Source organism: Corythoichthys intestinalis, chromosome 3 (genome assembly GCF_030265065.1).
Source record: "Corythoichthys intestinalis isolate RoL2023-P3 chromosome 3, ASM3026506v1, whole genome shotgun sequence".
In the NCBI taxonomy this organism is placed as follows: domain Eukaryota; kingdom Metazoa; phylum Chordata; class Actinopteri; order Syngnathiformes; family Syngnathidae; genus Corythoichthys; species Corythoichthys intestinalis.
Genome location: NC_080397.1, coordinates 4986040 through 5012775, shown reverse-complemented (window position 1 = coordinate 5012775; position 26736 = coordinate 4986040). Strand labels below are relative to the sequence as shown.

At 39.3% G+C, this 26736-nt stretch overlaps 2 protein-coding genes across 6 annotated transcripts in view; one reads left to right on the top strand and one right to left on the bottom strand.

Annotated features, from left to right (window-relative positions):
• The window catches only part of paqr3a (progestin and adipoQ receptor family member IIIa), a 31000-nt gene extending 16750 nt beyond the window's left edge, over window positions 1-14250 (top strand). For 2 of the 4 annotated variants that reach the window (XM_057832324.1, XM_057832326.1), the window contains exon 8: window positions 2987-14249. The gene's annotated coding sequence lies outside the window, so the exon portion shown is untranslated. Of the gene's footprint in view, window positions 1-2965 lie in introns of all 4 variants that reach the window. The other 2 variants (XM_057832327.1, XM_057832325.1) reach the window with 2 other exon arrangements.
• The window catches only part of bmp2k (BMP2 inducible kinase), a 114787-nt gene continuing 89224 nt past the window's right edge, over window positions 1174-26736 (bottom strand). Inside the window, exons 16-17 of one of the 2 annotated variants that reach the window (XM_057832323.1) lie at window positions 15877-17174; window positions 1174-14420 (exon numbers count right to left, since the gene is read on the bottom strand). In XM_057832323.1, coding sequence (XP_057688306.1) covers window positions 15886-17174 — 1289 coding nt within the window. In that variant the 3' untranslated portion in view covers window positions 1174-14420; window positions 15877-15885. Of the gene's footprint in view, window positions 17175-26736 lie in introns of both variants that reach the window. The other variant, XM_057832322.1, reaches the window with a different exon arrangement.

Sequence of the window (26736 nt, the reverse complement as noted above, 5' to 3'; positions counted from 1 at the left end):
TTGAGGTTGTTAGCTACATATTAACACCTTAGCACCCCATATAATCATAGACTCAAATTCCCAACATGGTCAAGACCAAAGAGCTGTCCAAAGTAGGACTGCAGCTATCGATTATTTTAGTTGTCGATTAATCGATGAACTAGTTAGTTCGAATAATCGAGGAATCGGATAAGGAACATGAAAAATTAAAATACCTGAGCTGAGCCACAAACGGTGTAAATAAATAAGGATCTATGTACAACGAAAGAAAAATTAGCTAACTTACATCGCAAAAGTCCGCGATCTTAAATGCTATAAAATGCTAACATTTTGGTTCAGACACATATTCCCACAAAAAACGGCTAAATATACCTATAAACTAAACTACAAATGTATTAAAAAACATGAGCTCAAACAAAAACCTAGCTTACGTTGGTGTGAACAGGGAGCAGTTGGATTCAGCAATGTGAAATGAGGCAGACCAGAGTGTAGTGTGTCCACCCTAACCAATAAATCGAAATGCAAACATTTTCAAAATGAACCATTACAACACCACTTTAATTAAAGGAATACTCGAAGTAACAAAATTTAATTCAAATATTTTTTTCTAATCGAATACTCCCGTTAATCGATTAATCGTTGCAGCACTAGTCCAAAGACACCAAAGACAGAATTGTACACCTCTACAAGGCTGGACAGGGTTACGGGGAAATTGCCAAGCAGGTTGGTGATATAAGAGTTACCGTTGGAGCAATTATTAGAAAATGGAATAAGCTAAACATGGCTGTCAATCTCCCTGGGACTGGGGCTCCATGCAAGATCATCCTCGTAGGGTCTCAATGATCCTAAGAATGGTGAGGAATCAGCCAAGAACTACACAAGAGGAGCCGGTCAATTACCTGAAAGGAGCTGCAACCACCATTTCCAAGGTTACTGTTTGTAATACACTAAAACATCATGGTTTAAAATCATGCGTGGCACGGAAGGATGCCCTGCTTTTGAATCAGGACATGCACTGGCCCGTTTTAAGTTTGCCAATGACCATTTGGATGATCCAGAGGAGTCATGGGAGAAAGTCATTTGGTCATATGAGATTAAAATGAAACTTAATTCCACTCATAGTGTCTGGAGTAAGAAAACTGAATACCATCCCAAGAACACCATCCCTACTGTGAAGCATGGAGGTGGTAGCATCAGGCTTGGGTTTTTTTTTTTTTTTTTTTGCACATAGGACTGAATGATTGCACTGTATTAAGGAGAGGATGACCAGGCCCATGTATTGTGAGATTTTAGTGAAATTTGCGCACCTCCACCTTCTACTTGAAGATCCCCCAAAAGAAAATAAGTATTTGGTCAATACCAAACGTTTATCTCAATACTTTGTTTTGTACCCTTTGTTGGCAATAACGGAGGCCAAACGTTTTCTGTAACTCTTCAAAAGCTTTTCACACACTGTTGCTAGTATTTTGGCCCATTCCTCCATGCAGATCTTCTCTAGAGCAGTGATGTTTTGGGGCTGTCGTTGGGAAACACGGGCTTTCAACTCTCTCCACAGATTTTCTATGGGGTTGAGATCTGGAGACTTGCTTGGCCACTCCAGGACCTTGAAATGCTTCTTACGAAGCCACTCCTTTGTTACCCTGGCTGTGTGTTTGGGATCATTGTCATATTGAAATACCCAGCCACGTCTCATCTTCAATGACCTTGCTGATGGAATGAGATTTTCACTCAAAATCTCTCGATATATGGCCCTATTCATTTTTTCCTTTACACAGATCAGTCGTCCTGGTCCCTTTGCAGAAAAACAGCCCCAAAGCATGATGTTTCCACCCCCATGCTTCACAGTGGGTATGCTGTTCTTCGGATGCAATTCAGTATTCTTTCTCCTCCAAACACGAGAACCTGTGTTTCTTCCAAACGGGCCTGGACGTGTACTGGCTTCAGCAGGGGGACACGTCTGGCAGTGCAGGATTTGAGTCCTTGGCGGCGCATTGTGTTACTGATAGTAGCCTCTGTTACTGTGGTCCCAGCTCTCTGTAGGTCATTCACTCGGTCCCGCCGTGTGGTTCTGGGATTTTTGCTCACCGTTCTTATCATTTTGACGCCATGGGGTGAGATCTTGCATGTAGCCCCAGATTGAGGGAGATTATCAGTGGTCTTGTATGTCTTCCATTTTCTAATAATTGCCACAGTTGATTTCTTTACACCAAGCGTTTTACCTCTTGCAGATTCAGTCTTCCCAGCCTGCTGCAGGTCTACAATTTTGTCTCTGGTGTCCTTCGACAGCTCTTTGATCTTTGCCATTGTGAAGTTTGGAGTGTGACTGACTGAGGTTGTGGACAGGTATCTTTTATACCGATAATGAGTTAAAACAGGTACCATTAATACAGGTAACGAGTGGAGCCTCGTTAGACCTCGTTAGAAGAAGTTAGACCTCTTTGACAGCCAGAAATCTTGCTTATTTGTAGGTGACCAAATAGTTATTTTCCACTCTAATTTGGAAATAAATTCTTTGAAAATCAAACAATGTGATTTTCTGTTTTTTTCCTCATTCTATCTCTCATGGTTGAGGTTTACCCATGTTGACAATTACAGGCCTCTGTAATCTTTTCAATAAGGAGAACTTGCACAATTGGTAGTTGACTAAATACGTATTTGCCCCACTGTATTTTCAATGATCAAAAATATTCATTGTTTTTTAAATTAGTTTAAAGTGGCATTAAAAAGCATTAAATGAGATTTGCTGATACCTGTAGAAACTATGTGACAAATATTGTGCCAAAATGTACCTTTACTAAACTTGAATAGACTTCATTTTGCCTTACACAACAAGACCGTCCCATTCTTGTCTGGGTTAGAATGCATTCTTGTCTAAATTTAATTAGCCTACTCTGTTGTGGACGGAAACTTTCGAATAGAACAGCCTTTATTGTCATTATAACATTACCATAATAGACTGATCTGACTCCGTGTAATTTCTTAACAGACGCTCTGTCCCCCCCTCCAGAATGCGATGCTGTTGCCGAGGGCTCTGGTTCGGGCCAGGAGACGAAAGCCATTTCGTCATCTGAGCCTATCAGCACGTCGCGCTCTGCAACTTCTATGTATGGTGATTGAGGACACCAACTCAAAAATTGTTGCTGCTGTTTATACATGACTATGATGCTAGCAAGTTAGCATTTTTCTGTGTTTGCTTTTAAATTGTGGAAGCCAATTCTGAACGTCTTGCCAGCAACAACAAAAAAGAAAAGACTGAAGTAGCGAGGCGCTAACACTGGACTAAGTTAATGGAAACAGCAAAGCACGACATTGAATGATAGCATTTTGTTAGTATTATTTTTGTAAGCTTAGGAACTAGCTGGAGGTTCGATGTTTATGTTAGAAAGTGTAGGATCGCTTTAGAGGTCTGTTTATGTGAAAAAGAAGCCCAGTGCTAAATCTGGGAAATTTGCAACTAATGGCTTTAGGACGACCCCCACCACCACCACCACCAAAAAAGGTTAAATTGAGACTATCCCATTGTAGTCTAAACCAAACTATGGTAAACTATTATAGCACTGAGTGGAGGTAGTCCATAAATGAGCAAGGCTCATGCTGATATGTTTTGAATAGATTATTCTACTTCTTACTGATACAATACAGTATTTGGTTCAATTTTACATAGATGGTCCAGGTGATCACCATTCAGTGTAAATTTGATTGGACTGAGTTTGTGAAAATGTGGCCCATCACTAGACGATACTGCTGGACTACAGACTTGCCTCGATTCCAATAGGAAACTAAATACTCTAAGAGCCTATCTCCTCCAAATGTAGCGTACTCTGTTCTAGTAACAGTAGTATTAAGCCCCTTTCAGTTTTATATCCCACTAAATTCCAGTGTCATGGCTTTCAGACATGGGGAAATGTACTGGGAATTTCCCAGGGTTGGACACATTCAGACTTGTCGCTTGTTGGCGACTCTATGTGGGGGTCAGGACTTTATAACCCGGACATTACGGCATTTTTAGTCTCCATTGGCAATAAAATAAACCACACATTTCCAAAGATGGAAGCATCAAGTTGATGCAAGTCAAGCAACCCAATAAGATGTTCCTCTGGCAAAGATAGAATTATCACAGACAAATTTTCCACATTGCAACTGTCCCTGGTCCCATCACTTTTGAGGAATCATGGTTAGTTTCTTTTCTTTCGCTTAGTAAAATGCTTAAATTTAGCGGGTCGTCTCGTCTGATCTGAGATCGGAGCCAAGAGGGAGCGGCTGCCATGGCTCCAAGATCCAGTAGCAATTCAAATTTGCTATGTTTTCAGTTGAATTTTTCTATCTTTCCAGTTTGCCATGTTGATATTTGTTCACCACTTTTCGTCTTACTGCGAAGAAAGAGGAAATGACAATCGGCCCACCATGATATTAATCACAATATTATCGTCAGCCCTTGCACTGTGACCCGGGAATTAAACAGCGGCTTTCACACATGCCGCATCCCGGGTAAATCCCGGACATTATACTAGGACGCGACCCGGTGTTCTGCCAAAATATCTACACCGGCGAAACATCTACCAATGGCAAATTTGACACCCTAAGTACTACCGTGCGCTTTCAGCTTGTTTTGTTTAGATGCATACAGGAAGAACGTACTAAAAAATGCCTCAAGAAAATACCTAAACATAATACAGGTAGTCCCCAGGTTACGGCGTACTTGCTTACATGATTTCGACTTTACGACGCCAGAGTCTCGTCCTCATTTTGTCTCACTTTTTTTGTCGCGTAAACAGTCCCTTATTACTTTATTAATATTGACTGGTTCTGTCCTCACTGAACGTGAAGTTATTAGCTTGACGGACCGCAAACAAGGCAGTTGTTGTGGTTTTTGAAGCTTAAAGCTGTACACAAATATGCACACTAATGTTCAAAACAACACGCATTTTTACAATTAAACACTTGACACAAAACAATTGATGTTCAAACGTCCATCTAGTCTGATCAATTTATAAATTTTGATTAAATTAGCCTAATTTGCCTAACAAAAGTCCGTTAGCTTAAATGCTTTGAATGCTGACGTATTTACAATTCTCACAGCAAATCGACCACACAAACTGTTGCTCAAAACTTAATTACAAATGCATACACAGATATTAGCTGAAACAATTTACAGCATTATTGAGCGCAGCTGTGCTTTATCCATGTCAGATGAATCTGCAAGGCGACTGTCCAGTTAGACCCAACGCTGCCACCAGAGCGCAGTGTATCCTCCCTCATTAAACAAAATACAATCCTTTTGGACTTTTTGGAAAGTAGAGTGAGCCCTCAATACTTCGCTCCTTCAGTCCATCGCTGATTTTTTTTCAATTAAAAATTAAATATAAATACAGATGAGCGGTCCCGATCTGATCACGTAGTCTGGTCAGGCAGTGCAATGGAGTTGCTTATTAAAGTTAATAATGATTGACAGACATGAAGGTTGGATCTTGCCAGAGATGTTTCGAAGCAGAACTTCAAAGCACCGCATGCGTAAATCATCGCTTAACTTGTTAAACAGTTTCTGTGGCAACTCATTGTGTGTAAGTGAGCAGGTTGAGCGGATTTGAGTTGACTCACTCAATGAAGCATGTAACAAAGACAAGCCTTTTTTCTACTTTATTCTTCTTTGAAAATAATTTGGTGGGACAGTAACATGTTAAAACTTGTATTTATTACATTTGAAGTGCTTAAAAACCATGTATTTAAAATATATACAAGTTGTTGTTTTTTATTTTCAATTATAGGTTGGGGAAAAAAAGTGAAAAAACGGGTCTTATATGTTTTCCAATGCTAAATCAGAGTAAATAAATTGGAACACAAAAAAAAAATTGAGGGGGGTGGGGCGCTACTTTGCGGTTTTTCACTTACAGTATCGCGGCTGGTTCTGGTCCCCATTAACCGTGAAAAATGAGGGATTACTTTCATTTTGAGAGTCAGGTACTGAAAGGGTTCATTCCGATTTACGCGGAAATCAGAGTTACATCGCCAGGGTAGGAATAGAACTCGTTCGTTACCCGGCAATGACCTGTATTATCAAATGAGTGTGGTTTAAATACACTATACAGTGGAATTTCTCACATTTATGCATAAAATCAACATCAAATGTAATCTTTGTCAAAATCACACAGATGAAAAAATTGTCTGCTTTAACTGTTTTTTTTAGACTCGTGGCTTCCTCCGAGGAGTTCTCCCATTAACACCATTCTTGGCCATAGTTTTACATATAGTTGATGTGTGCACAGAGATATTGGAATGTGCCAGTGATTTCTGTAAGTCTTTAGCAGACACTCTTGGGGTTTTTTTTTTTTTTTTTTTAACCTCTCTGAATATTCTGCGCTAAACTCTTGGCATCATCTTTGGTGGATGGCCCCTCCTTGGGAGAAAAGCAACCGTGCTAAACTCTCTCCATTTGTAGACAACTTCTCTGACTGTCGATTGATGAATATCCTGACTTTTTCTCTATCCTTCTCTATCCTTTCCCAGCCTTATACAATTCAACAATCCTTGATCACAGTCTTCAGACAGCTCTTTTGACCGAGCCATGACGCACATCAGACAATGCTTCTTATTAAGACATTTCTTACCAGGTGTGTGTTTTGTAGTGGGCAGGGCAGCTTTAAACCACTCATCAGTGATTGGTCACACACCTGAATTAAAATCTTTGATAAAAATTGGTTTCAATTGCTCCTTAAGTCTCCTTAGGCAGTGTGGGGGACACAAAATATGAAATGTGATGGTTCACTTATTTTTCCCCCTTCTGTCATTGTTTGCATGCTATAATTAAGATATGAAAACCTATAAATGTTTAGACGGTTTTAGTAAAGGCAGACACTGTATTTTCATCTGTGTGATTTAGACAAAGATCAGATCACATTTGATGGTGATTTAATGCAGAAATGTGAGAAATTCCAAAAGGTTCAGATACTTTTTCATATCACTGTATATACACTATTTATCAATGTTGTCAACAGATAAACCCTCTGCTTAAAAGCTATCACAGGATAACATGCCCAAATTATTTTGAGGCAATGGAAAGGTAAAAAACTCAAAACGAAAATAATAAGTACTCGCTGCTTTTAACTGCTGTGTGCATACGTGCTCAAGCGCACTGGGCATTGGTAGCATGTTTCGCAGTGTAGAATATTTTGGCAGAACACCGGTTAATGTCCGTGTCAGTCGACCTGGGAAATTGCTTTCAGACATAAGGGCTACCTTCCAGATTTAACCGGAGCTCAGTGTATGTCTGAAAGGGGCTTTACTCTACCAGACCATCATATACAAGCCAAAACAAACTGATCCATTGTTACACTACAATATTTAGTCCTGGAATATGTAAGCCCCTACCAATTCTGACGGAAATATTACAGTTCTATACTAATGTATGTTACGTTTCCAGTTCAACTAGGGCCACGTGCAATGTTCCTGGTTTGTGTATTTATGGAAACCACTTTGCATTGTGCGTGCTACATTGTTTTCGTAAGAGCAAGAACATGTAAAAACAAAACCATGTAGATTTTTTGTATTAAATTATTCTTGTAATTCCAAATAAAAGAACGAGTTGTGAGAGCAAAGAAAAGGTTTTCTCCATGTCACATTTCTCAAATAATGTATTTGAACTCAAGCATTTTCCAAACAATCAGGATAAAAACATTGATCTCAAACTATTGGATTGTGTTTTACAATCAGAAGATAGCACTTGTGAGAAAAAGCGGTTGCAAAAACGCCAATGGGAAAAAAATTCACAGAGCTACTGTGAGGAACAAAACAATCCCTTCGGGTCCACGGTGACATGCATAGAAAGAGAAGGGTTAAAAATAGCTTAAGAACGAATCAAATGTGTTTTATTTTTCTTCCCGAGGTACTGTGCAGCTGCAAAGGCGCTCCCATATAGTAACTGCTAGTAAGGCTTTGCGGTGCGAAATAGTGGTACCTTGCCTTACAAGTTAGTGGGTTTTAATTGGTCAATAAATGGTAGCTCTTATCGCCCACGTGTAATAAGGCATTACAGTACCTTGATTGATCAATTCGTCCCTACTTGCGGTAATTGCTTGCCCATTACACAAATTTTGACTAGTAACACAAAGCAAAACAAAAAAAATGGCAACGCAAATGCTCGTTAATAGCAAACCTTGAAGGTTCAGGCCATCATAAGTCAAGGTACCACTTTTTTTTTTTTTTTAAACATACACAGCAGAGCAGTCACATAATAGAAATCACAGTTTGGAGAGGGTTGCTTTTGCAGCATAAAACAGCTAAAATGATATGCAGTCCTTCCACAGAATACAAGGGGTATTGGCAGGTCCGCCTCACCGCGAAAAACAAAAAAGGAGGCGCTCCGGAAGACTTTCCTCACAAGAGTGATTTTTTTTTCAGCCTCCCAAGAAGCACTCTGAAATCTGGGGTCTTACATTTTCTCCCATGAAGATGCGTCCAGGATAACCTCCTAGTGAACAGTCCCAAGTCTATTTTAGTTTCAGCGAGACTGGGAGAAACAGGTCCAAAAGAATCTTGTACCTCCAGAAAGTTGTCTTGCCTTCCTTGTGCCTCCATGGATTAGCAGTTCTGAAATCTAGCCGGGCTTTTTTTTTTTTCTGTAAAGAGCTACCTTGTGGGTCCCATGACTTCTCTATTCTCAGTGTCCTGCATACCTTCATTAAAAAAAAAAAAACTTGCTACACTTGTATACCATGCTCATAAAGTTGGAGTGCTAAAACTGGTCACTTAAAGCGGAAGTTCAGAATTTTTGACATTAGGCTGAATCTTTGAGTTAGCTGGGGTTTAATTAGTCGCTGCAGTTTGTTATTCGTTTAAGGGCTCCGGCATGGCTAAACTAGCGCGAGTCAATTGTCCTGTCTTAGCATGCCAATAAAAAAAACAATATTAACACAGTGTTTTGTATGAATGATAGTTCATGAACACATTGATATTTTGGGCGAACGTGAATTGAACCCATCATATTTCTCTCATGAACATTACTGTGAACTGATTCTAGCGGTTGTGAGCGCCGTTCATGAGTTCAGAATTAGAGCCTTTCTGACAAAACTGCAGATAAAGCCATAGGTTAAAAACGCACTATAAAAAAAAAAAACCTTACTCACAAAAAACTATCCAACCTGGCAACCCAAGGTACCTGTCACGTCTGTGTTGGTGTAGCAAATACAGCAGATTTTGCTCCTGAAGCTTTTACATGGCGAATAAGCATTCTTTTACATTCAGTTGGACCATCAATATTATCCAAAGGTGCTAAATAAACAAGTTACATAATGTACAACATGAAGACGACGTAAACAAATGCTTAACGACATGAAGACGTTAACAGCGAGAGAGCGGTGTGCAGTCGAGTTGAGTACAGGATGGTAGGATGTGTGTGAGGAAAACTTTCCTTCGTGTGCGTCCACGACCAAACATAAGAACATATTACTCTCTTTGTAGAAAGTTTTTGGTGTTTACTTAGGTTCCAAACGGCCACGAATGCAGCGATTCCAAACTCGTGTGTACAGCCACAAAGTTTGACAGAATACCAGCCCAGTACCAACATTTAAGTGAGTTTTACGAACTGGTCAGTACCAACGCGGTCTTGAAATTGAATATGAAGATGAATCTGACACTTTCAGTGCTAAGGTGGACAAAATAATTGTGAGTCTTTATCGACTCTGGGGGGAAGAACTAGAAAAGTTATTTTTGTTTTAACCATAAACTTCAGTTCAAAATTTTGGATTACGAACTATGACCAAAACAGTTCATTTTAAAATTTGTGAACTGCAATTAGAACTAGTTCGTGTAGAAAATTCACTTCCCGAACACTGTTAACAGATCTAACATAGTCAAATGAATTCAAAATGCAGATTATTGTTCAAAACACCTATGCGGCCAAAACAATGTCCCACCAAATTGCCAGAATTTATTCATTCATTTTAGATGCGTAATGCAACCACAATAGAGAGGAGTTATTCGGCCACTCGTGCTCATGCTGCATTCGAGGAAGGCGGGAAGTCAGACTTATCCGACTCGGATTGTCACAGTTTCTACCTCAAAGTGTTCCGAGTGAATGTAAACCGCAAGATGGCTGCACAAGCGACCTATTGTTTTTTATTATGGCCATCAAAGAACATTTTGTCCTCCAGCAAACCTGCCTTCTCGTAAGCGATCGAATACTGTAGGGGAGGAAAAACGAGTAAATAGCACACACAGTAAATTGCCTGTTTTAGTTTTACTACTGACGGTGTAATTTTTGACTGGCAGCGCTATTTTGTCGAGTGACGTCGGATTGAAGCAACTCGTGAAGTCGGGGTACGACTTGGCGACCGGGGCCTCCCAGTTCTAGTGGCGTTACAAAGATATTTTTCCTGGTCGGAGGTTGGAAAACTCTGACTTTGCACATTCACTGAATGCAGCATCAGTCCACCGAGTCTTGACTAAAAAATGTCAACATGGGGAAATGGGCAGATGAAAGTTTATAAAAATTTCCTTTGAAAAACGAGGAACAATATAAACTGTGGTTACTTGCTGGAAAAAATATCCCTCAGCTCTGCAGCTTGTTCCCTGCAAAGCTGCTGGATTACAAATTTTGCCGTTCATACTACAGTTATTGACACACTATGGTTAGTTTTAATAACTTTATCCTGAAAACATAGCCAACACTATTGATTGCATGGGTCATCGGTAATTTTCATGCGTGCATATGTTGTTTTTTATTGCCATGCTAGGACAAGATCATTCACTCGCACTAGCTTAGCTACTTTGCATTGAAACTAACAAACTGCACTGCATTAAACCCTCGCTAACTCAAAGATTAAGCCTCATGTCAAAAATTCTGAACTTCCCCTTTAGAGCAATACCAGTGGAACAGTCGCACATTAGAAATCACAGTTGGTGGGTTGCTCATGTTTCACAAGTACACAAAAAGGCATTAGCCTCAAAAACTTTAGTGGTTTTATCGTGTCACCCAGAATTTGGGAATTAAAATAAATGACTGAAACAGTCAAGCATCATAAATCACAGTTAGAGGTTCAATAAGATTGTGTAGGCAAAGACACTTCCCCGAAAACTTCCGACTGGCGGCGCTTTGGGTATGCACCATGCAAGGCCTTTGCCTGAGTAGATCCAAAACAATCTTGTCCCTTCAAAATTTGGACAACTGTCTAACTGCCTCAGACTTTTGCATACTAAATAAAAACGGAACGGTCGCTCAGACTGGTACTCATGGACAGAAGTGGGTAGATTGGTCAAAAATGTTACTCAAGAGTAGTGCTGCAACGATGAATCAATTAACTCGAGTAATTCGATTAGAAAAATGATTCGAATTAAATTTTGCTGCTTCGATTATTTCATTAAAGTGGCGCTGTAAGGGTTTGTTTTGAACGTGTTTGCATTTAGTTTTATTGATTTGGAGGGGATACACTGCCCTCAAGTGGCGACAGTGAATATGCCATAAGTCATTTCACATGGCTGAATCCAGCTGTTCCTTGTTAAGACCAACATAAGCTAAGTTTTTGTTTGAGTTAGTTTTTAATGGGTTCCTAATAAAGTTTATAGGTATAATGAGCTGTTTTTTGTGGGAATGTGTTTGACCGATTTGTTGAGTCATTAAAAAACGTTAGAGTTATATAGCATTCAAGCGAGTGGACTTTTGCTATGCAAGTTAGCCAATTGTTCTTTTGTTGTATTTAGATCATTTATTTTTATACCGTTATTATACCGTTTGAGGGTCAGCTCAGGTATTTTAATTTTTTGTTCTTTATCCAATTACTTGAGCTAGTTTATCGATTAATCGACGACTAAAATAATCGATAGCTGCAGCCCTACTCGAGTAGCGCTACTTCAAAATATTACTCAAGTATTCGATGATGCTAATCAGTGTCTTAAGTGTCTGTCTGTATTGTGTTTTGAGGACAAGCATATTAGCTATTGAGTTATTGTTACATAGTAAACTTATATCTTTTTATGAAGAAACCACACATACATAAACCCATTCGTCTAACAGCTTTCTACACAAACTCCCATTCAAACTGTAAATTGGCATACAAGAGAGAATGCTTTAAAATTGGATGAGTCGTTGACACAATTTATATCAGCGCACAAAATAAAAATGTTAATCAGCAGCACTTTTTTTTTATTTGAATGGACTTTTGTTTTATTTGTGCATGGAGAAATTCGGTTTATGTTTTATACTCAAAAACTTTGACAAGTTAATGTACTTAAACTAGCATGTCAAAATGTACCCTGATCTTAGCTGCCAATTCGTTTTAGTGATTTTACTTAGAACTGAACTGTGATTTTTAGCTGATTTTTATGTGTTTGATTTTGTGTTTTTAAATTTGATATTGCATGGTTTTAGTGGACTGATTGATTGTTGGCACCTGAGCCTGATTTGGACTGATTGAGAAACCACCCAGTGCGCGTCTTTGGCAAAAATAAAGTCTAATGGAGAAAAAAATAGAAAAAGGAACGATTCTAGCATAGCCCAAACTAGCAGAGTAAGAGTAGCGTTTCGAACTCTAAAACTATTCTTAGTAGTACATTTTCTCAAGAGATACTCAAGTAAATGTAACGCTTTATTACCCACCTCTGCTCATGAAACGGTCATATGTTTGAAAAAGGTTAAGTTTGCCAACTTTATCTTGTGCCACCTTGGTTGCCCTGTCCTCTAGTACAATCACCCAAAGAAGAGTTGTACACAGTTCGTCAGATTTAAGAACACTTTGAGCTTAACATGGGGCACCGCCCCAAAAAGTCACCCAGGACTTCTACTTTTTCTAACAAAGGAAACCGCCTCAAATCACCTCTGGTTTTAATAATTTGTAAGTACCCCGCCCTCTGAGACTTGGACTTGCTGGTCTTGCTTCAAACAGACTGAGGGCTGCATTGCTGCTTGCCAAATCAAAACATCCCATTGTGAGTGGTTACACATGAAGAATCATTTTTGCTAGGTTGTGAATGTAAGCGCAGCAGAGGGCACAAAATCTTAGTGGTTTTAGAGCAGTGGTTTTTAACCTGGGTTCAATTGAACCCCAGGGGTTCAGTGATTATGTGAAGATATACAAGGCCCTAAGGCGCTGACAAAATTTTAGACTAGGTTTCGGACTGTTTTCCCCCTCAATTTACAGGCTTTATTCCATTTTTTATCAACTGCTAGCCCTCTAATAAATGGGGAAACTACCCTAATTTTCGCACTATAAGGCGCACCTGACTATAAGCCGCAGCCCACCAAATTTGGCACGAAAAAGGCATTTGTTCATAGATAAGCCGCACTGGACTATAAGCCGCAGCTGTCCTCACTGTATCATGGGATATTTACACCAAAAAATATTAACCGGTACAACCTTATTTGTCATAAGACCAAATGAACCATCATTAAACTTTGAACCAATTACTGCAAAGCTTTATTGCTTCAAGAAGCTTCATTTGGCCATCACTGCTCCCTTGGGGGAGACAGTCAACCTCTGCTGCCACCTGCTGTTGACTGTTATCCAACATGCCTCTTAGCATGCATTGCAGTGCTACAGATGTAAATAACAATCAAAAATCATGTTCTGTGCTAAATATTTCTTCAGTTACTGTTCCAATTGTTTCATCAATTACTAGTTATGGTATTTGCTAACACTTAATTTGACAGTGGTGCCATAAGACTGTCATTACACAATCATAATTATGACATGTCTCTGTCCTGAGCCTTCATGAATGCTTATAAAAGTGTCATTAAGTGTTATCCCGCAAATGATCTCACTTTTGAATGGATGCAAAAGATCCAAAATGGACAAAAATTTAGTGACATAATTTGCCAAATGACACTTAATGACATAAGCATTCAGTAATGTCCATGATAGTGTCATGTCATAACTTTGATTATCTTATGACAGTCTTATGACACTGCTGTCAAATAAAGTGTTACCTAAAAAAATCAACAAATAAGCCGCACTGGACTATAAGCCAAAGGTATCAAAATGAAGGAAAAAAGTAGCGGCTTATAGTCCGAAAATTACGGTAGTTTGCTCGGTGGAAGGTTGACCTACGTGGACTGTGCAGATAATAAAACATTTGCATCATTTTCCGCCCAAAAAAAAAAAAAAAAGTATGTGATGCAAGTATGCGACAGTAAAATGAGAATCTAGACATGAAAATTGAAAAAAAAAAAAAAAAAAAAGTCAAACGAGTTTCATTTTCCAAAGTGAAAACAGCGAAAGGCTAAATGATTTGTAGTAAATTTGAATGGAAATCCACTTACTGTAGATATTAGCTTGCGAGCTTAGCTGCATCAGCTTTGAATTTGGGGGGGGGGGGGATCCTTTAAGTCCCAAATGGTTCGATGGATCCACATGTGAAACTTTTGGGGTTCGGTACTTATAGCAAGGTTGAGAACCACTATTTTAGAGAGAGGCTTGGTCGTTCAACCCTTGGTCGGAGTGTTGCGGTGTTTAACCCTAAACAAACAAGTTGTGTGAGAATAAAAATGTAAAAATTAGTTTCCTAAACGCAATAAAGCTCGCCATCTGTGCCTCTTCTCCAAATAAAAACGGGTTGCTAGAAGGGTTGCTAACATTTCTCAGGTATAACAATGCAGCATAAAAACAGTTACACTCCAATGTCTTTCCACAGGATTTAAGCAGTCTTTAAAAAAATAATAATAATAAAAAATCAGCCAGTGACCATAGGCGGAGTTTGACTTTGGGGAGGGAAGCAAAACATCATGACCCGAAACGCAGTGTCAGCAATAAAATTAACTTAAAATCTATATATATCTTGAGACTGTTTGCGTACAACCCTCGGTTCAAGCTCAGTTGGTGTTGAAGCGTTAGAAAGCTGAGGTTTAAAGATATTCTAAATCTCCATCTTGCCTCCTCAGGTGTAGTTTTGTCTAAGCAAAGCAAAGGACTGTCTCTCTAAGGTGCAAGATTCATTTTTGTCGTTTTATTGCTTTACAACCTTTATAGACAAGATTTTAACAGCAGAGTCTTTATTAAAAAGGGGAATTTCAGAATGTTTTGACATAAGGCTTAATCGTTGAGTTAGCAGGTGTTTAATTAGGTGTTATTTCAACAAATTTTGTACAGTTTGTCAGTTATTTGTTACTTTCAGGGCTCCGGGGTGGCTAAACTAGCGCGAGTCAATGGTGCCTGCTTAGCATGCCAGTAAAAAACGACATTAACAGATCTGTAATAGTCAAATAATTTCAAAATGCAGATCATTCTCCAAATATCCATGCGGCCAAAACAATGTCACACCAAACTGCCTTAATTCATTTTATTTTGCAGTACTTTTTTTTTTTTTTTTAGATGTGTATTACCAGCACAATAGACAGGAGTGCTTCAGCCACTCGTGCTCAGTCTGTAGGGAAGTCCCTTTCATTCCCACAAAACAAAAAAAACAGGTGAAAAAAAAAACGATGTGATATCACTCCGCCCTGCTTGCCTAGACAGCCGCGTTCATGCAGAGCTGCTGGATTACAAATGTTACTCTTCATACTACAATGATTGACATGTAATGGTAAATTTTAATAACTTTATCCTGAAATTATAGTCAACAATATTGATTGCATAGGTCATCAGTGATTCTCATGCGTGCAAATATATGCTAAGCAGGCACCATTAGATCGTACCAGCCTAGCCACTGCGGAGCCCTCAAACTAACAAACTGCAGAGAAATTGTTGAAATGAAGTCCACAGACTAATTAAACCCCCTCTAACTCGACGACTAAGCCTTATGTCAAAAATTCTGAACTTCTAATTTAAATTCATTGAAAGTCAATTACATGCAATGACATTTCTCAACCACCTGGGGGCACTGTCCCCTGCCTTTCCTCAATCTCCGCCTATGGCAGCGACTGAACAAGAATGCAACGGGCTACGCAAGAACGAACGGTTGTATTGGAAGACTGACAGGAGCGAATCACGGCTTGGATGGAAACGGCGCAGCACCAAAGGGGTCCAGTTCCACCGGCTGCTGCTGAGGTCCACAGGGGACCACCACCTCCGTGAAAGGCACCGCCCCGAAATCATCTGTGGTATTACAATCACCGTGAAGAGCTGGTGATGTACCCAGGTCACTCTTGCTTTCATGGAGGTATGCTCCTCCGTTCCGTCCTCCGTCTTGAGGGTGGAAAGGTTTGGCTCCAAAGGGGTCCAGAATCTCATCCTTCTGGTGTTGGGCACTGTTGTCCTTCCCTTCTGCAATGGTGACGTCCACGCTGATGTTCTCTTTAGAGTCACTCAGGAACTCGTTGCTACTCTGCGAGTCCCGACGGCCCACTTTCTTGTGTCGGCGGACTCGCTCAGGGGTACGGAAAGTCGGCTTGACGGGTTTCCCAGTCTTCCGTACGCCCGTCGGGGTGCCATGGTGTCGCTTTCCGCCGCCTGTCCCAGTGACTTCCTGCTTGGTTTTCCTCTGGCGTGATGACAACTTCTGAAGGCTGCGTTGTTTCAGCCTCTGTTGCTGCGGTGAGTCCTCAGTAGACGGTAGGAAGATGTCCTCGGCGCTCCTGGACGTGGTATGAAATGGAATGCCCGGCTGGAAGGGGCCGAAGCCAAAGATGTCTACGCCCTCGGGGGAAATAGGCGGTGTCTGTTCACTGGCATTTTTGGAGGGATTTCGACTGAACGGAGCTTTGGTGAAGACGTCGAAATCATCAGCGGGTGGCTGGTCGAGGCTTACTTGACGGAAAGGTGCTTTGGCGAAGATATCTCCCACTGGGGAGTCTCCGCCAAGGAAGGGAGTGGACCCAAAGATATCTACTGAGGCGAGGGGCTGTTGAAAACCCACCGGAACAAGATCAGAGTGGCCTCTGTGCCCTTGCTTGGTGGTACTTTCCTTCTTAGCTAGATTCTTTTCCTTGTCGTCAGAGTCTGAACTGCGCTTGTCTTCATCTTCGCAGTCTTCTTCAGACTCCATCAAGAGAGGTCGCTGGCCCACATTCTCCGGCTCTGTGTCATCGCCGTGTTCACTAATTGGGCCTTCGTCTTCCTCGGGCTCCTCGGGTTCTTCCTCCTCCTCCTCGCTGCTTTTAGGCGAAGGTGGGTCGGACTCAAAGTCGCTGTCAGAGTCGTCGCCAGGCCGACCATTGCCCCTCCTCAGGGACTTGTGCTCCTTTCCTGCCATAAGTGGCAAGTGATCGTCTTGGGATGCAGCAACAGGAACAACAACTTCAGATGTCGTCAGATTACCCACTGTTGTGTCTGAATCTGGTGGAACACAAACATTCAACAATGAAGGCTAATAATTAAGTAGAAAACAAGTTACAGTGGTATGAAAAAGTATTTGAACCTTTTGGAATTTCTCACATTTCTGCATAAAACCACCATAAAATGTGATCTTTGTCAAAATCACACAGATGAAAAAAGTGTCTGCTTTAACTAAAACCACCCAAACATTTATAGGTTTTCATATTTTCGTGAGGATAGTATGCAGACAATGACAGAAGGGGGACAAATAAGTAATAGAACCATCACATTTAATATTTTGTGCCCCCCCCCTCATTTGGCTGCAATAAATTCAACCAGACGCTTCCTGTAGCTGCAGATCAGTCTGGCACATCGATCAAGACTGATCTTTGCCCATTCTTCTCTACAAAACTGCTGTAGTTCAGTCAGGTTCCTAGGATGTCTGGCATGAATCGCTGTCTTTAGTTCATGCCACAACATCTAAATGGGGTTAAAATCTGGACTTTGACCTGGCCACTCCACAACATGTATTTTGTTCTTCTGAAACCATTCTGAAGTTGATCTACCGTACTTCTGTGTTTTGGATCATTGTCTTGTTGCAGCATCCATCCTCTTTTTAGCTTCAACTGTCTGACAGGTGCCCTCAGGTTTTCCTGCAAAACATCCTGATACTGTAAACTTTTGAATGCATTCTTCCATTAATGATTAATGATAAGAGTTATACTTGTATAGCGCCTTTCCACCTTCAAGGTCCTCAAAGTGCTTTACACTAGATCTCCGTCTAACACCAGGAACATTGTGGAGTTCAGCTCAAGGATACTTTGACAAGTTCATCAGGGCGGAGAATCAAACCCACAATCTCTGGATTGGGGAATGACTATCACCGGGCCACACAACACAGAGGTTTTGCAGTAGATTGAATGAAACGTGCAGAAAAATGGCACAAAAACATGAATCTAGTGTAAATAATCCGGTTCCAATTCCATAACCACATCCATAATCACTCCAGTATAGCCAGTTCTCCCTCCATCCCCTCCTCAGTTTATTCATTATATCAGTTAATTTTTATTATTTTGTGTAATGTTGGTATGGAACAAACTGGCGTGTGGCATCAGCATTAACCAGTTTTCAACTCTACGGGTTGCACCAAGCCACCAACCTGGGACACAACCTAACCAGAAACATGAATAAACCCAAATTGACTACACTGACTACTTACAGATATTTTAAAGTTTTTGGGAAACACACTCACACACACACACACACACGCACACAAAACATTTCTTCTTGGGAGCCCCAGGCTGGCCCTCTGGACAGCGCTTTCCTGTCTACCTGCACGTTTTTTTTTTTTTTTTTTTTTTTTTTTTGCTTTTAACCAAGAATCGAGACCGTTTTACGTCCATATCTATAAAAAATTCAGGGATTTAAGCATTTATTCACAAAAACTTTCAACGAAAAAAGCTCTTTGTGATTCCACTCGGTCAGCTTTGACGGCCATGCCAACAATGCAGGCCCCCTATTAATCGGCTCCGCCAATATCATTATGAAGTCTATGCTCTCCCTTTTCTTTTCATATTGGATTTTCCATTCTCTCGACTCATCTGGTGATTTTCTCTTTCTTGAGTGGTGTTTTTCCCCCTGTGCTGGAGTTGTCTTGTAGTGTAACGTGGGTGGGCACTGGGTACTGAAATACTGACAATCAATCAGCAGCAGTAATCAGGTTGCGAGCGTTCAGTACAACAGGAAAAACAAAAAGGCTTTCTTCTCACAGCATTTGAAAGTTTTGAAGTTTGTAATGTTACACTCTTATATACTGGACTGTCTCAGAAAATTAGAATACACAATATTCTAATTTTTTGAGACAGTCCTGTGTATATATACAGGACTGTCTCAGGAAATTAGAATACACAATATTCTAATTTCCTGAGACAGTCAAAAATTAGAATATTGTGTATTCTAATTTTCTGAGACAGTCCAGTAGGTAAAAAAAAAAAGTCAAAAGTGCGAACTACTTTTTTTTAATGAAAAAAATCAGTTCAATCAGTTAATATAAACATATTTGGTGTTAAAGATGTTATAGAATGTAAAATGTAATCGTGTGTTGAACATGAAGAGTAACGTCAATTACTTTGCTGACTAATTACTCTTACAATAAGGTAACTGAGGTACTAATTCAATTATTTTTTGGGAGAGGTAATTTGTAACTAATTACTTTTTTAAAGTAATATTAACAACACTGGTAGTTGCTTAATCAATATTTACGCGAGAGTTAGATTGTCTTGAGTCATGTGTGTTGTTAGATCCAGTGTGCCTCCGTCAGAGGTGAGTAAATGAAGCCAATTGTATTGTTTGTATTTTTTGTTGTTACTACTTAGTATGGCGCCCTAAGCTAGTTAGTGATTACGCTAATAGGTGTTTTAATTGTCGGTTTGTATTGTGTTTTGGAGAAGCATGTTAGCACTTATATAGCAGTTATTCTTAGATCATAAAGTTGTCTCAATACTTTTTACAAAGAAACCACACACATAAACCCATTCATATTACATCTTTAAACACAAACTCCCATTCAAACTTTAAATTGTCAAACTAGAGTGTGCTTCGAAATTGAAATTGGATTTTATGAACAACTGTTCATTACAGTCTGCCTCCTCCTTATTTGATTTTGTAGTTTAAAGAAAATAAGTCATTTATATCAGTGCTATGCCTTCAAGAAAAAAAGCCAATCAGCTACACTTTTTTTTATTTGCATGAACAGGACTTTTGTCTGATTGTTGTACTGAGACATTCTTTTTATGTTTTCTACTCGGAACCTTGATTAAAAACTTTAATAAGTATGTACTTAAAACCTTAAAAAGTCAGGAACTGTAATGAAACATTTTGAAGGAACTAGTCATCCATTTTGTCTGCATTGTTACTTACAACATGCCTAAGACAAGTGAAATTTTTAAGGACATTTATCTGATTAATAGTCCGATTAATGGATTATAAATATAATTGCTAGTTGCAGCCGTATCGCTTACTAAAAAAGCTGCAAAGATGCCACAAAAAAAGTGTCTCTCTCTGCTGGGTTAAGGCCAGCTGGGATGGGGGTCATTTTTCATTTCGCATACCCTAACAATAATGGCTTGTTGCACCCCTGATGACATGATATGTTTGAATCAACCCCGTTGGAGGTCTGCAAGTTACCTTTTCATTTTATTCCAAAACAAGTTGACTGTTTTCTTTTGTTACACAGTACGTGCACAAGAGTGTCCCACCTAGACAACAGGTATGACCAAGATGTTAAAGGTAGTCAGGTTTGGCCGAGGTCAGCGCAACCCCCGCCCCCCCCTTCCTCCAGTTGTGTATACGTCAGATGAAAAGAGCGGAAATAATTGCACAGTTTTTTTTTTGGGGGGGGGGGGGGGCACGATTATGTCAGAACTGCGGGACCGACCCCCCTCAAAATTTTGCTGATGGTTGACGAGCATTTTCATCCTTGGCGGTGGTTTGTATTTGTTTAAGTTTCTCCAAGCGGAAATCATTAGTTTTGTTGTGATTGATGGGGTTAACAAAAACTACACAATAAATTTCCTAACCAAACAGGTGAAACATACGTATATTTAATCGGCAAATTTTTGGGCGCATTATTATTATTATTATTTTAATCAATGTTTACACAACAACAAAACAACAACTAAATAAGCGCGTCAGGAACATCTTGCTCGTTTGGGTGTGTAGTGGTGGAACATTCAAAAAAAGGAAATCTTTTTGTTGATTTGTCATGTTTGTCAATGCATTTTATTTTCAGTTACATTCTATTAGAAATACAGCCACACTCACAGTATGATACAAGAGTTTTTTACAAACAAACAAAAAAGCAGGGTTACTTCTTCTGAAGCCCGCGTACCAGCTCCAGAATGCGTTCAGAAACATTTAGCTTTTTTTCCCCAGTTAAAAACAAAAACCCTGAGACAAAAAAAAAAAAAAAAAAAACAATAACACACAAATGTAAACAGCAACATGTGGGTTAATCTAGCAGTTTTTTTAAATGGCTTGTTCTTGTAGAAATTTCCACCAGTACACATGAACAAGATGTTTCTGGACGTGGCACAAGCCAAGAGAAGCAAATGAAAGCATTAAAACAAACAAAAAAATGACGGGGAAAAAAAGTCTGTTGGATAAGGAAACGATGGGACTTACCTTTTGGGGTAAAATATACGAGAAAAAAAGTGATTGGAAATGGTAGCGGTCATTCATACAGCCCTTGTGGATTGTATGGACAGCACTTGATGACAGCTAAGAAAATGCTTTTAACCTATAAGGAATGTTCCATTTGCCAGATGGGCTGTTGTATTGGCTAAAAGTACGTACACGAAAATAATCTTTCTGGATTAAATTCAATAGCCGTTGATGAAACGTATCCAATTTACAATCAGAACAGTTGGTCCATTGATTAAAATGTAGCTTAAGAGGCACTTTATAGTAACAAAATAAATGCAAATAAAGACAGGCAAAATTGGTTGCCTAGCAACACAACATTTTTACAATTTTTCAACTTAAGAGTTAACTAATTTAGTGCCGAAGAGGTGCTTTTACTTGTGTGTTGAATGACTAAGGCTGCTCTATTGTGAATTACACGTTCGAAGGCATGGTTAACACTATCGCTGCCAGTGACGGCGATAGATGTCAAATTCATCTTAACTAGTAGGACTGGCAGTGAAGCCAAGCGCATGAGCTATCTTATCGGGCAAAAGTGCATAGCTTTTATCCTTTTACACTAGCGTGCAAGAAAACGGAATGTCAGCGACTACAGATGAGCATAATAATTCATTCGATTGGTCAAGAATCGTGTGAAATCATTGATTATTCAACCAATTAACCAATGATGAGTGCGCGACATCACTTAAAGCGGAAGTTCCGAATTTTTGACATTCGGCTTAATCTTCGAGTTAGCGGGTGTATACAGTGGTATGAAAAAGATTCTGAACCTTTTGGAATTTCTCACATTTCTGCATAAAATCACCATCAAATGTGATCTGATCTTTGTCAAACTCACACAAATGAGAATAGAGTGTCTGCTTTAACTAAAACCACCCAAACATTTATTGGTTTTCGTATTTTAATGATGATAGCATGCAAACAATGACAGAAGGGTGAAAAATAAGTAAGGTAACCCTCTGCCTAAGGAGACGTAAAGAGCAATTGAAACCAATTTTAACACCAAAAAGCTAAAAAGAGGATGGGCGCTGCAACAAGACAATTATCCAAAACACAGAAGTAAATCTACTTCAGAATGGTTTCAGAAGAACAAAATACACGTTGTGGAGTGGCCAAGTCAAAGTCCAGACTTGAACCCCATTGAAATGCTGTGACATGACCTAAAGACAGCGATTCATGCCAGACATCCCAGGAATCTGACTCAACTACAGCATTTTTGTAGAGAAGAATGGGCCAAGATCGATGCGCCAGACTGACCTGCATTTAAAGGAAGCGTCTGGTTGAATGAAGTTATTGCTGCCAAAGGGGGGCCCTATAATGTTAAATGTGATGGTTCACTTACTTATTTCTCCCCCCCTTCCCCTGCTGTTATTGTTTGCATACTATCCTCATTAAATATGAAAATCTATCAATGTTTGGGTGTTTTTAGTTGAAGCAGACACTTTTTACATCTGTGTGATTTTGACAAAGATCAGATCACAATTGATGGTGGCTTCATGCAGAAATGTGAGCTGTTCCTAAAGGTTCAGATACTTTTTCATACCACTGTGATTAGTCGGTGGAGTCGATTTCAACAAATTCCGGGCAGTTTGTCAGTTATTTGTTAGTTTCAGGGCTCTGGCGTGGCTAAGCTAGCGGTAATCAATGGTCCCATCTTGGCATGTCAATAAAAAAACAATACTAACAGATCCAACAGTCAAATAAATTTAAAATGCAGATCATTGTTCCAAATATCCATCCAGCCAAAACAATGTCACACCAAACTGCCTTAATTCATTTCATTCTGCAGGACTTGTTTTTTAGATGTGCAATATGATAACAATAGAGAGGAATGCTTTGGCCACTCCTGCTCATGCTGCATTCGAGGAAGGTGGGAAGTCAGACTTATCCCACTCGGATGGTACCACATCCCTAACCACTACTCCTACAACTACTACTGGGCCTTATAATGCCATGTATGAAAAGTTTTAAAAAAGGCCATTCACGAAGGTGTGCCTTATACTCCGATGCACATTATAGTGTGGATAATAGGGTAATTGCTATTACTATTACTAATTGTACCTGTAGTATTTATTAAGGATTTAACGTAGGTTTTTGGGCAGTGGAACGAATTCATCGAATTATAATGTATTCTTATGGGAAAATCCCGCTCTGCATATGACCATTTCGACTTACAAACCAGGTCCTGGAACAAAAATAAATTTGTATGTAGAGGTACCACAATACCACAATATTAAGAGCATAAAAATAATAGGTGTACTGATGGCACAAAAAAAAAAAAAAAAAAAAAAACAGGCACTAAAATCAACAAAACTGTTAATGAAAAGAAATAATTTCGTCACCTCACCCAGTACAAAAATCCCCATTCTGCTTCACTTCAAATTACAAGATAAAACATTCCACACTGATTTTCAAGTGCTGACAGGGTTGTATTGCATCGCGAAATCGACTCGAAAATAGGCTTAGAAACAAAGGGAGACACGGTCGTCATTAAAAAAAAACAACAAAAAAACCCATGGAAGTTGACGTTCACATTGAGAACAGGAAGAGGCACACAAGCTATTATTGCTGGTCCCCACCGAAAAATATTCACATTGTGGCTAGCAAGGAGCAAAGTGGTGAGGACAATAGTGTGGGCCTTCAAGTAAAGTGTTTGTCAACATATTTTACTCCATTTCTTTTCACCAAGTTTAAAAGCGAGCTGGAAGAGCTTGTCATTACAGATGGTGAATGGCTCAGTTACTATTAATACATTTTTCATGTGGAGTTATGGTTAATGGCGTACGAGGTTGTTAATGTTCGACAATTTTACACGCATTTAGCTTCCTAGCATATTTTGTTACGGGGGAAAAAAAGAAGCAAATTATAGCGAGCAGCTTAGGAGGACCCTCAACCAGGAATAGTGACCTCCGTGAAGTTGGCCCCCCATCAGATGCAAAATTATCAAAAATGATGTCATTTGTTTGTGCTAGGTTTGTGCTAGTTTGTACTGATATTGTTTTTGAATTATTAACAATTCTTTTAGAGGTAAATATGAAGTCAACCAGCCCCCTATTTTGATTAAAAATGTCAAAAAAATGGCGTCAATCGTTCGTGCTACGTTTGTGCTGTAAATATTTTCGCTTCGGCAATCACAGCGAGTCCGTCACGGCTTACGAAGCGTACCGACTCAATGACGGGGGTGTCCCAACTACTAGGGCAAACTTAGCACAAACAAATGGCACCCCTTCATGTCCATTTTGCAGTAAATTGGGGGGGCTTGAGATCTTAATTTCGAGTGATGACGTGACTCGCAGCGCCCCATTTACCGCATAATGGACTCGAAGGGGTCCCATTGGTTTGTACTGTTTGCGCTAGTTGTTGGGACACCCCTCTATTATTGAGAGAGTTGGTACGCTCTGTCTGACGCGGGAGTTGGATACGGAAAAGTGGCGAGTGACGTAATCACTCGAAACTAATATATGTATATGGCGGAAAACACTCCGGTGACTTGAAGTTCTGCTCTAAGACCCCCAATTTGGCCAAATTTCAAAATTGTCCAAAGGCATGTGTGATACATCATTGGAAAGCTTAAAATCTCAATTTTCTAGGTGAAGAAAAAATTTAAACAGCAGGGCATTTAATAAATAATTTTTCAAAAAGTTTTTTAAACAGCAAAACCCTATCTGGAGGTGAGAGCACGCGAGAGCAGAATTACAGACGCCATGACTTTAACGAGATATTATCGCGTACTTACCTTGTTTCGATCCAAAAACTCCATGTTGCATGTATCCCTGAGTGCCAAGACACAGCTGTCAATGGCCATAGCTGGATTTTGGGGAGATTTTACGGGTGAAACATGGTAGTATAACAAGCGTCGCGATGCAGAAATCGCAGACATCAAGGAGTGGTCAAGATGTTCTTTTTCATATATTTACCCTTTTAAACGTCTTTTTTCAATTTTCTTTGGATCGATTATTTATCATCTAACATATCGGACAAAATGCGACAGTAACAAAAAAAATACAATTAAGCGATAGTAATGGGGTAGATATCCGTGACTTTTTTACATAATTTGTTTAAAAGTTTAAAATATGCGAGTTGATAATTTTTTAAAGTTTTTTTTTTTTTTAAACGAAATTTGAGACATCAATTAATGATTCTAAGCTAAAAATGACAGACATTTTGAATAATAAATATAATTAATTACCTTAGTTTTTATGGCTGGTTTGAAACAAAAGCGGTTGCGCGACGTCTGTAAACGGGGGTTTCCAGGATAAAACAGACAAATGAAAAATAGTTCGGGGGCTTCATGCGCCATGAATCTGCTATGGCAACAACTGTTGTGTTTGATGAAACAATATGTCTATATGCTGCCGTAGCAGATTCATGTCGCATGAAGCCCCCGAACTATTTTTCATTTTCCGTTTTATCCTGGAACCCCTGTTTACAGAAGACACCGCGCAACCACTTTTGTTTCAACCCAGCCATAAAAAGAATTACATTTACTAATCGAAATGTCTATCATTTTTAGCTTAGAATCATTAATTGATATCTAATATTTAGTTTTAAAAAAACCTTATAAAATTATTTTCTCGCATATTTTAAACCTTAAAACAAATTACGTCACAATGAAAAAAATAGTGTCTGTAAATAGGTCACAAATTTCTACCTCATAACTATTGCTTAATTGTATTTTTTTGTTACTGTCGCATTTTCCTCAATATTTTAGATGATAATCGATATGAAAAAAAAAAAAAAAAAAAAAAAAAGTGTAAAAGGGTAACTATTTGAAAAAGAAAATCTCAACCACTCTTTGATGTCTGTGATTTCTGCATTGCGCCCCTTGTTATATTACCGTGTTTCACCCATAAAATCCCCCAAAAGTCCGGCTGTGGCCTTTCACAGCTGTGTCTTGACACTCAGTTAGACATGCTGCACGAAATTTTTGAATCAAAGCAAGGTAAGTACACGATTACGGTATATCTCGTTAAATCATGGTGTCTTTAATTATGCTCTCTTATTCTCTCACCTCGAGTTAGGGTTTAAGGGTTTAAAAAAACTTTTTTTTTTTTTAAATGCCCTCTCCCCCAGAAAATTGAGATTTTAAGCTTTCTAATGATGTATCAGGCATGCATATAGGACAATTTTGAAATTTGGTCATATTGGGGGACTCAGATCGGCACTTCAAGTCACCTGAGTGATTTCCGCCATATATATAAAATGATAGCAGAACAAACAAAATATTTTACGACACAAACGAATGGCACCATTTCGGGTCCATTTTACAATAAATGAGGGGCTGTGTGACGTCATCACACGAAATTAATATCAAAAACGATAACAGCACAAGCGAACATTTTTACAGCACAAATGATTGACACCATTTTTATTCAAAATGGGG